The sequence below is a fragment of the Manis pentadactyla genome, chromosome 16 (assembly GCF_030020395.1).
Source record: "Manis pentadactyla isolate mManPen7 chromosome 16, mManPen7.hap1, whole genome shotgun sequence".
NCBI classification, from domain to species: Eukaryota; Metazoa; Chordata; class Mammalia; order Pholidota; family Manidae; genus Manis; species Manis pentadactyla.
In genome coordinates, this window is record NC_080034.1 from 9,147,987 (window position 1) to 9,160,244 (window position 12,258).

The 12,258-nt window shown below is 36.4% G+C and overlaps 1 protein-coding gene across 10 annotated transcripts in view; it reads right to left on the minus strand.

The window, feature by feature from the left end:
• SMAP1 (small ArfGAP 1) overlaps positions 1 to 12,258 on the minus strand; it is a 198,570-nt gene that overhangs the window by 68,843 nt on the left and 117,469 nt on the right. For 8 of the 10 annotated variants that reach the window (XM_036916216.2, XM_036916215.2, XM_036916213.2 and 5 more), the window contains one exon: positions 3,035 to 3,120. In XM_036916216.2, the coding sequence (XP_036772111.2) occupies positions 3,035 to 3,120 (86 nt within the window). Of the gene's footprint in view, positions 1 to 3,034; positions 3,121 to 7,931; positions 8,053 to 12,258 lie in introns of all 10 variants that reach the window. The other 2 variants (XM_036916219.2, XM_057494062.1) reach the window with 2 other exon arrangements.

Consider the following 12,258-nt stretch of genomic DNA (forward strand, 5'->3'; position numbering starts at 1 on the left):
TATACTTTACAAGAAGTAACATCTAGGTTGAATCAAGTAAGCATGCTTGAACTAACAATAGCAAAAATACCATACCAGATAGTCCAAAGTTGAAACTGCACATGGACCTTATCATCTAGTTGCAAAGAATCCCAAACCATATGCCAATCTACAGCTGACCCTTGAACAACACAGGTTTGAACTGCATGGGTCCACTTACATATGCATTATTTTCAATAAAAATATTGGAAAATTTTTGGAGATTTGTGACAATTTGAAAAAACTTTCTCTTTTTTCTAGCTTGCTTTATTATAAGAATACAGTATATAATACATTTAAAATACAAAATATGTGTCACTCACCGGTTTATGCTATCAGTAAGGATCCCCAGTCAACAGCAGGCTGAACTGGGGTGGGAGTGGGGTCAACAGTTACCACACATTTTTGACGGCATGACGGAGTCTGCAACCCTAATCGCCTCATTCAAGAGTCAGTTCTATTTTTTTAAAGGTCATCAAAGCTCAAATGTGGCAACACTGGCTTTACTCAGACTACCGTCACTGAGTAACACGCAAGTGCCTTATTCAGGAGGGGAAGGCTAGAGGCTCTGAGAGGTTTCTTACAGCTCTTTGAGCATTCCACTCTATCCATCCTGCCCCCAAATGAAAACATTATGTTTTATCTCATTGGGTTATTTTGAGAATTAAAAAAGATAATGTACATAAAATGCAAAGCTCAGTATTCGGCAGACAGCCAACCATTTCTAGGCAGTAAAGCCACCATGGCTATTGTTTCAACATTATATCTTCACCGTGTCAAGGGTCAAGGGTTTAGACTGATACCAGAGTCTAATCAAATCACTATAAAAATCTCATCTTGCCTACAACATTAAGATAAGGACCGAATATTTAAAAATATATCAGCAAAAATACCAGGACTAGTAACTCACTGGCCCATCAATCTTTTACTTCTATAAGGGTTGTCATATAATTGGTGGTAATTACTTAAGAAACTATTCCTACCAACATGTGCAAAATGAATTCATACATGCATAGAAAAGGTGACTATAAGAGGGTACCAAGAAGCTATATATTATCCTTCCCTGATTATATTCAAGGCTTATGTGAAAACAGCACAGAATCATAGTGACAAAGATTAACGTGGAAGCCGCTTGCCTCTGCAAGGCACCAAGTGACCTACAGAGGTCACTACCCAAAATTTTGAGAACCTCAAGTAATTTACCCTGTAATAGTCAAGAGAAGTCCAAAAAACCCAAGTCAAACCAAACTAAGCCCCAAATACATGCACACAAACTTCCAGAAAAGGGAGAGTCTTCAATCTGAGGACCCTTACATGTCAACTCAGACTTGGGGGTGAGGAGCAGGAAGAAGAGGAATGAATTAATGCAACTAGCAAGCCACCGGTAACAGCCGTGCAGGCCGCTGCGTGTTTGCTCTGCCACTCTCCTTCCAGCTCGTTCTGCGCCCGGGGCTCTGCCCCAGACCTTCCAGGGCGGGGCAGGGAAACAGCATTCCCCAGACTCTCAATAAAACAATTCCTAAAAAAGAATCAAGCACCCCTGCCCTAGGTACAAGGAAGTTCACCCAGCATCTCTCTACAGCCTGCATGCTCAATGAGTGACTGTATTTCCTGCTTTGTTCTACGGCCCAGATGCACGTTTCCAGCTACAAAATGGGCACCTCCACGTGTATGTCCAACAGACACCTGGAGCTGCCTGAAGCAGTGACGCATGACTCATTATCTTCCATTTCTAGACCTTAAACTTATCTGGTGCTGAATTCCTTCTCTCATCAGAATAAGCTTTACCTGACGTGAAGAACCTCAGCTGAGCTGAAAGTCTGGCGTCATCTCAGAATCTTCTTCAGGAACAAAGCCAATCTAACCTAACCCAGCTGCTCCCACTTTCCCAGTTCCTTTCCAATCTTCTCAATGCATTTCTGTCTGTTTTCAATGCCACTATCTAATTCATATCTTCAACACTGCTCATTTCAGGGCTATACAAACATTTCACATGGTCTCTCTGACTCCAAGATTTTCCAACTATTCTTCCTTGCGGTAGAAATTACTGTTCCTACTGTTTCTTCAACTTCAAAAGTCTTCGTGACTTTTCAAATCCTCCAACCCTTTGGGCCAATGAAATGAAATTCAAACTGCTCTGTAAGGTACTGAAAACCCTTCACAATCTGGAAAAGAAGCTTCTTCTGCCACCTGCCCCATAAAACTGTCACATCAAAACCTTAAAAATGTCATGTTTTTTCACACTTTCATTATGGGTAATATATAACTGATCTTTAAGAAACTACAGTCTACTGTCAAAACTGCAAGTGTCATCTTCAGACAGAATCACAAATACCTACAAATAATTAGATAATCTGATTATAGAACAACACAATTTTAATGAGCTACTTTCTCAAACTTCAATATGAATTGGGGAAATACTATACGATCAATGATTTTATCTTTAACAAATGTGAAAAACAACATTCTGACTAAAATGCTTGTGAGGAAATATCTGCATGTGTAAGGGCAGATCTGTAAAGCAGACGCTGTGCTGTGACCTTTCACAAACATGAAATGTCAACAGAAATATTAGCATAAATTACTTAAGCACTTCTACCTACACTGTGAAATTTGCCTTTTATATGTGCCAAACTGCTTCACGTAAAAATATAATTACATAAAGGTGATCAGAGAAAATCTCTTTAGAAATTATTTTTAAAAACACTCCAGATGCTCACAAATCAAATCTCTAATAATCAATAATCCGAAATAATAAGCAACATATACTCTCCATTCACGAATAGGCAATCGATCAAGAAGAATCAGTCATAATATTTTACACTTAGTAATAATTACACAACAACACTATGTAGATCATGTGTTAAACAAAGCACAGCTCAGGGCACATCAATTTCTATCTTTAATGAACAACAGTATGATAAAGTTCACATCTTCCTAACTAACCAGTTAAAATATGAACTGAAAAATGAGTTAATTATTTTAAAACCCACAATAAAGAAATTTCAAAGGATACTGATCTGTCTGTGGTCTTCGGAAGTTCTCTGGGAGATTGGCTTCATAGAGGAGTCTTGCTTTAGTATTTCCCATATCTTGCATGCACTGTAATTTAAAAAAAAATCAAGTATTTTCATTACTCATATGAACATTAAAAAGTAATTCCTAGACACACCGACACATATATACAAAAAAATCAAGGAACGTTTATTATTTCCAATATATATTCTCCTTAGAAAACTAATTTTAATTATAACTAACGTTTAGAACAGAAGCATTTTTTAGTCTTTCACATTTTTTCAACATCTGTGGATCCATAGTTCCCTAATGTCTTTTTCTATGAAAACAATACCATCTGTATTTATACCCAGTACTTCCTAAAAGTGGATCCCCTGGTAGTTTGTTGGCAGTAATACTGTCTTAAATATATCACTTGAATAACGCTGCCATTTCCAAGGCTAACAACTAAAGATCAAATATTCTTTGTTTTGAGCTTTAAAATACTCTTGCGGGATCAAATGCAGAGCACACAGAAGAGAAACAGCACCGACCTAGAACTCTACAGGAGTGGATCAATTTCTCTGGGGTTACTAACCTCTGTGATGCTATGGATCCTCTCCCTACAGAAACTGCCCAGTGGCCAAACTTTACATGCAGGTTCAGTTCATTGATTCACAGGACCTTCTCTCTATAATCTACACACCTCAAGAGTAAGAACCACTACTCAGGAGGCATAAATAATTTGATAATCACTTCAACCAGTTTAATTAAATTTTAGTATCATCTTGAGTAAGGACTAGGCAAACAGTAGGTCCTGAGAATTCTATTACATTAGGAGGTAAATTAATGTCTACAAACAAAACATTATTCTATTACTATTTTACATCATTTACATACAGCTTGAGTTCCTTAAAATGTTTAAATGGCAGAAAGATCAGGGTTTTTTCCTGGTTTCCTAGACATACTCCCACTCTCCCAAGAAGACAATCCAGATTTAACAGATTACCAGATGTCGACCTTAACTTGTAGCCCTCAAGTGTCCACAACACCATCTTCCTTCAAATGAAATATACAATGACTCAAGGTATGCAAATACACACTCACGCCTAGATGTCTCCTCCGCCTCACCTCAACATAAGTACACTCTTGAGTAAATGAGACAGTTCCAAGTTATTCCTCTAGAGACAATGAAAAAGGGAAGTAATAGGGAGCTGGGAAATAAGAACTAGTAAACCAAAAAAGAATTAAAGGCTTTGGAGAGAAAACAGGAGCTAAGGCAAAATACATCCAAGCTTCAGAAGTCTTAAAGATGGGAGAAAAGAATTGTGTAAGGTGACCTGACAGTACAGGGTCAGAGGGCTCTACTACATCAAGACGCATGCTAGCATGAAGTCAGTGCAAGTAAAGCTAACATGTAATTCTGTGGGTAGGGAGAAGAGCCGAGGAACTTTCAGTATAGTTCACTCTTCCTGAAAGAAGAAAAAATATTTTCCATTTTATTTAACATTTATGTTTACTTAACAAAAATTTAATAAAAACAGTACCTACTATACATACCATCTTTCACTGATCCTTAATTACATTTTTCTTCATATTTAACATTTATGAAATAAGAATGCATTTTACAACTGATGGTATCCTATAATTGTTCATTTTTTCTTTTAGTCCATAAAATGGAGGTACTTCTTATAATCAGCAATATCTTTTATTCAATGAATATGATTGTGTATATTTTATATAAAAGGTCATTAATTTTTTTTGGCAAAATAAAAAATAATTAGGAACAAGGCATGCATGTACATTACACCAAATTATTTAATGCTGTTCTAGGGATGCTATTACAATTAGGAAAAGGAAAAAGAAGCATAAAAATCCCTGAGGGAGAAGTTATGTGAAATAATGAGCCGTCTGTACAGGAGACGACTGCCGACAATGACTGGGTACAGGTGCATGCGTGTTTGTCTGGTAGCTGGGATGGGGAAATGAGGATTCAATGACACCACAGATGCAGAGAGGTCATTTTGCAAGGAGAATGAACACACTGGTAAGCTCAGGTGTTTCTAGGTTTCTAAAATAGAAGAGAGTAGAGGGGAACAAAGGTCAGTAATGAAAGGATCATGGAGATAAAAGGTTAAGCAATTTGGAGATGGTTAGAGCCAGGGGAGAAAGAAACAGAAGCTGGAATTGGGGAAGGTGACAGGAATATGGTACAAACTAGTTATCCTCAAAGTTTCGAGACACTACAATTAAGGGTCTTATAAAACACGAAGATTTATTCCATTGGCCCTGAACAGCAAACTCTGTCTAGTAATTTCAAGAAAATAATGAAAATAGCTTAACAACTACAATGACAAGCATTAGCCTCAATATTTTTATATATAAATATGTATTATTCATTATATATATTATATAAATTGTATATATATGTACGTATGTATATGTGTGTGTGTGTATATATATATACACACATATGTGTGTGTGTGTGTGTGTGTATGACGTTTTTAATTTTTAGAAAACCCTGATTTGGGCCTTATTACCCTAATTTGACAGGAAAGGAAACTGAAGCTGCAGGTTGTTAAGTAACAGACCCGAGTTAATACTCCAGGAGTACCTAACTCTTGATAAAATCAACCTCAGTTTAGGTATCTCAGGCTGCAGCCAATGGAAATGGGGACTATGTCCTGCAAGACTTACAACAGCAGGCTCTTTGCTTTAGAGGCTCAGTTTTCCTTTTACAGATAAAGAAACTGAAACACAAAGAGGTTATAGTTTCTCTACTGGGCAGTACAATGAATGTTACAGTATATATAGAGTATAACATGGGCCCAAAGCCTCATACACCACTTGAGGTTCAACTTCAAAAATACTATTAGAACTGAAATACTGAAAAGCCTCTATGGGCTAACATAGTGTCATCACAATCTAACAAATATGAGCGTTTCTATACCTGATACTTTCTAAGTAGAAAACATTTCATCCATCCTAGTTTTTGCACTAAAAAAAGTAAATCTATATTCTAAAAGAGTTCTAAGTTTTTTGTTTTACAAAGACTGAAGAGAACTGGGGTTCAATTTGAAGTTTTAATTGGCATTTGTTTAATGGATTTATGTAACTTAAACTATAACAAAAAAAATAATAGGCAGAATCAATAAGTAGGCAAACAAATGCAATAGGAAATTTTACTTTTATGTAATAGTACTGTGTATGTTTAAAAAAAAAATCACTGTTTTATGTCAATAAGGCTTCTCCAGTCCAAAAAAGGTAATTGAGGAGCACAGAAAAAATAGTTTTACTAAAGAGCCTTGAAATAAATGTGAAGATAAAAAGTAACAGGAACAGAGAGAAATAAAACATGCCCAAGTTTAAGTCATGGTCAGAAATAGCACGATAAATGACAGGCCACCTGAAATTCCAAGTTAATGATTCATTCTCCTGAGAATAAAACTTGTCAAACATTTCTTTCTTTCATCTTGCAGGATCTTGGACAGCAGAGCTCTCTGAAGAATCCAGCTAAGTGATACCACTACCTTGGGGTTCACTTCTATCTCTCCTCGCTCAATGAAAGCCAAGTCCAGTCCAGTCCAGGATCAGTGGCCATTGTAAGAACTATGGCTCCGTGGACCTCTCCATCACCTCTGTGCCCTTTCCCTCTCTCAGGACCTACCTCCTATCCGTGTTTACAGGGTTTACTGCACTTTCTCCCTCAGATACTCATAAGTACCTGGTCAACAGGTCCTTTATTGTTAAAGTAAAATTCATACTAAAGAACTATTTCAGAGAGCTATCTGAATAGTTTTCATAAACTTTTATGTGTACACTGACTTGCCCTTTGGGACTTACTGAATGTTTTTAAAAATAGAGTAAGTGGAAAAAAAGAATAGCAGCTACAAAATAAAGGACTGAGATTACTAATTGCTTTGCTGCAAGTGATTAGGTTATAAGGAAGCTATTAGATTTTCCAAATTCCCAATGGCAAAAATGCAAAACATTAAATAATAATCCATACAATCTTACATATTAGTATGTAATTGAAGGATACTACATGTCTATGTTATATCTGGAAGAAGAAAGATAAAACTATGTAAATTAAAACCCTTTACCCAATTTCAGAGGAATTGGGGGTTGGGGAGAAGAATCTTACCTCCAGGTCAAAAGATTATTATTGTGTAAGGATATGAAAATAGCTAAACTATACACTACCTGTATGTTTGTATGTATGCATAAAATATTGCAGGAAGAATATATAAGAAACTGATTAATATGTTTGTTCCTGTGGAGGGAAACTGGGTAACCAAGGGACAGAAATGGGAAGGAGACTATTCACTTCACACCTTTTGTACCCCTTGAAGATTGTATCATGTCCATATAATTCCCATTCCCCAAAACAATAAAATAATTAGAGGGGGCTATATTAATCCTGCATTCTTCCAAAATAAATCACTATCCAGAGGCAGCTTCGCCAGGGCATCCACGGAGACCTTCTCCTCATTAGCATCCTCCACTCCTCCTGGAGAACAAGGTCTTCTGACGATCAGAGGTCATGAATAAAATCAAATTAATACATTTTTTAAAATTTCATCCAAGTATATTTTACACTCAAAATATAAACATGGCATTTACTTACAATGTCTTTTCCCAGTATTGTGCTCTTTTTAAAGAAAACAGGATTGCCGAAGATTCCATCACTGAAATTTCAATGTACTTGTTCTCCCTCAAATTTCAGTGTATTTGGTTTTGTGTGAAAGAGGGAATACTACTTGCTCTCCTATTTTCTACTGATTAAAATTTTTAGACAAAAACAAAGATTTTCAAACTGCCTTAGCTGAATGTATAATGTAATATTTTACAACCTCTTAATTAAAAAGAGAAAATGAATAGTGTAGTCCCTAGATAAATTCTGCATGTCAGTGACTCACCTCTACTACCACTTGACATTTTCCAGAATAGTTCTCTATCTTCCTCTCAAAAGCCACCAGGATTCCTGGCATAGCAGCAAGCCTTTCAGGACTGGTCTCAAGATCTTTTGGATGCCAGCTGCTGGAAAAGAAGGGCCACCATTTTTGGTCTCAGGAACTCTTTGGAGATACTTAATACAGAGTCCATTCCTTCAGTTTTCAAAAAATTGTGTTGTAAAGGGGAAATTCTATTTTTAACTGTTTTTAAGAACAAAGTAAGTAAACCACACATTTAAGAATTAAAATGTTTAAGTGATGTGGTATTAGAGGTACCAGTTTTCATATTTTTCATGATTTCTAGATATTTTGAGATCCTGATTTATCTGCTGCAGTATATTTCCTAGTTGCTATAAATTCAGAGAATACATTCTTTCTTTGTAAGCAGTAACATTAAACATTGTTAGGACAAAGCTGGAAAAGTTTCACACCACAGTCTTTTGTCATTTGCATTTACTATGGAATTCATACTATTCGAAGTCCAGGAATAAACCAATACTTTCATCCTAGGTGCTTAAGGCCCGACTCAGGAGTCCCCCTGGGCCCTTCCCTCTTCCGCCAAAGTCTTCATGATTCCAACTCGAATATTTCTTGTAGGCTTCCCTGTTAACCAACCCCACTGCCACTACTTTAGTTCCAGATCTTGTCTCCCACTGCTCAGGGTCACTGCAGGAACAAATCCATCAGATTTATGTTCTTAAAAGGAACACAACATTAAATGTCACTCTTCGACTTACAACATTTTAAGAGGTCCCTGCTCTGTCCCTACCCCAACCCCATCACTCAAATGATCAAGACCAAATCCGTGGTTACAGCTTTCTCCTTCACCTTTTCCCAACTTCAGGTCTTGCAGGCCTTCTGCACACCATTGTATACTTTTAGAAATTCAAAAACAAAGGTCACTATAAAAATAGTATAACATTTTTGAAGTATGTTTAGAACTTACCATATCACTAGACACTGATAACATTTTTTATATTTTTAAAAAGAAAAGGAGCTAACTACTAAGTAAATTCTGAAGATTATCTACCATTTAGTTACCAAAGCCAAAACCAAGACTCAGGTCTGCAGTCCCAGACCTGTGCTGACCACGCCTGCTGTCCTCTACCATTATGATAATCACACAAAGAAAGGAAGAAAAGTGACTACACTTCCGAAATATCATGTGCAATGAAATGTTTCTAGATGATCCATTCATACAGGTATTCATTCATTGCTATGTAACAATTTCCCCATATAGATCCAGCATTCTATATGGGGATCTGCACCCTTATCTTCAGCAGTTCATTATTCCTTTATAGTCTCTCAGTTCTATATAGGTTAGGCAGTACAGAATTAACAGGGTTAAATTAATGGAAGACTTTGCTAAGTAGCATCTCACCATTTTGTTCACTGTTTAGACCCAAGAATTATAGCCAGTCGTTAGGAATATCACTGAATTTTTAAAAGTTTAACCCTAAAAACAATAACAAATCAAGAGAAACAGGAAAAAATAGGGCACAATCTTTAATATTCAAAATCAAAACAAATGACTGTTTTCCACAAGGATTGCTTAAAAATGCAAACTTCTTATTAAACATCGGAGATTCCACGTTGTCACAGACAGTACTGCACTACTCTCTCCATCACACTCCGCACGTGTAGGCCACACACAAGCTCCATTGCTCCACTCTTCTTGGAGGATGTGTTTAGTGTCCCTGGCAAAGACCCAGCGTACACAGAATCCCAATCACCGTAGCAAGTTAAGTATGTACATGAGGCCATTATTTGAGAAACGTCAGCCTGATGGAATTACAATGAGCACTTCTCCCAGAAAACAGTAAAAAAGTTGTTTGACCTGAGGTTTTCTTGAATAAATGTGTACTGAAAGTTTATTATGTGCCTGGTTCTATAAGGCACTTATGAAAATGCCTCTGAGGTCCAAAATCTTGAGAGATCAAACAATGCTCTAAAATATACAGGTCAAATGTGGCTAATTACCGGAGTTCTCCAAATTAGCTTTTTTCAACTGGGATTTTACTCTATTAAATATTGCTTGTCATAACAGTGACTGTTTTAACAACTCCTCGAAGCTCCTCATAGAAGAAAAGAGAGACTAACTAGACAGAGAAACCTACACCCTATGGACCATATTTACAACAGAGCTTGCTGACGGGGTATGCCACAGACCCCAAGATGCCATCAGGCCAGGACAAGGCCACTAACGGCCAGCAGACTGAGTGACGCGTGCAACTAGCAGGGCAGGTGGTGTGAGAAAGGAATGCGACATAGTGAAGAGAAAATCCAAGTTGGAAACTACAGTGAAACAATCTGAAGAAAGCACATGAAACTGAAAAGGGTTTTTATCCAATCCAACAGCAAGTGAGTGCAACGGGTCCACAATAAGCTCAGAATGGGGTGAAATCTCCTAACAAAACCACCAAATTTCCCTTCCTACACAGGGCCTCACACTGAAGAGAAATTCATGGGAAAGGTTCAAAATTAAGCAGGTCAGCAATGATGGAGATAAAGAAAGAAAAGGTCCAAGTGAAAGTAAGAGAAAGAAACAGAGCAAGAAAATCTCAGAAAACAACTGGCCTTACTTTTAAACATTATGGAAACAACTGAAGAGAGAGGCAGGTGAGCTAGAAAAGCTATCTTAAATATCAATCACCTTTAAAAGTAATGGAAAACTAATGTCACATAATAATGATCAACAGAAAAGAATCAAGGACAAATCTTATACAGAGATGTTAGAAGCAGGGCATAAGAAGCAGAGTAACATCTCTACAATAAAACCAGACTCGAACAAACACTCCCAGAAAACAGATCATAAGTGTAGACTTACCGATTCAAAACAAGCTAAAAGACATACACAAGATGTGGAAGAGCATGCAAAATCAGTTCATTGACACATAAAGTTATGAAAGAACAAGTGAATCAGAAACATTCAGAATTAAAATGAAAACTCAGTAAGGAATCAGAAAATAGAAGAAAACACTATTTCAGAAATGAGTATGAAATAATATGGAATATGCAAACAAATTAACCCTACAAATAATGGCCTAAGAGAACTAGAGAGGCAAAGGAGGTCAAAAAATTAATTTAAAAAAAAAGGAACAAACCAAAGGATCCAAGAGAAAGTGACAAATTAATATTATTAGGCAATAAAGATCCAACAAAATACCCAAAAACTAATTTTTAAAAAGTCACTGAAATAAAAAAAAAACAAAAAACTGCATATTGAAAGAGCATGCCACATGTAGGTATTTCTTGTCTAGAAGAAACCTGTTTACATTTAAATATATAGATGGGTTAAACACAAAAGCATGAGGGAAGATATACCATGAAAACATGAAGCTAAGGAAGTCTGCAGTGGCTACAGGCAAACGCATGATGACCATGACAGCATGTGCACTGCTGCTACGCAACAGAAGACGATCTGAGCCACTTACATCATTTCACATTTTCTAACAGCCTCATAAAAATAAAATAAAAACAGGTGAAATTATTACAATTACTTAACAGTGTATTTTATTTAACGCATCCTTCTCCTCTGCAGAATTCCCAAGGAAAACATAATAAAATCTCACCCTTCTCTAAAGACTTAAAATGCTGTCAGAAAGCTGTTTTCCGCAATTAACTGATAATCTAATTACTCAGTAATGGCTTATACCAAACCCAGGAAAAAGGATCAATGAAACAAACACGTTCTTAGATCCTGTTACATGCAAAACAAACCCACAAAAACTGCCTGATTCATGTAAAATTTAAGTTTCAACTGCCTATCAATATTCTAGTTCCAGGTTTTTATTTTTTTTAAAGATAGCAGAGGTACTTCACCGAAATACTATACTTCTATCAACTCAAGCCATTTTATTTCACAAATTAGTACATTCTTAAAAATTAAAATTTATCATAACTTTATCTGAAATACCCTGTGTCAAAGAACTAAAGAGAAGAAAACTTCTTTAATGTATTTAGCTACTTTCACCCTCTACCTCCTATAATCCTTTACATCCCGATTTTACCATTGAAGATGGGCACAACATGACCACCAATATAAGTACCTGTAATTTAAGTTGCTTTTTAGCAAAAGAGAAATATTCGAAGTATCTATTTTCTTTTGCCTGTTCTCCTATATTTGGCCTAGCTGTTTAGAAATTGAAGCTGAGGCCACAGAATATAGTAAGGCTTACTGATGAAGATTAGTGAAAATCAAGGATTTTAACTTCCTTAGAAAAGATTATTTTCTAAGAAAGATCAAAACTTTAAGTTAAGCAGGTCAATACTGACACATCTTCTGATAACT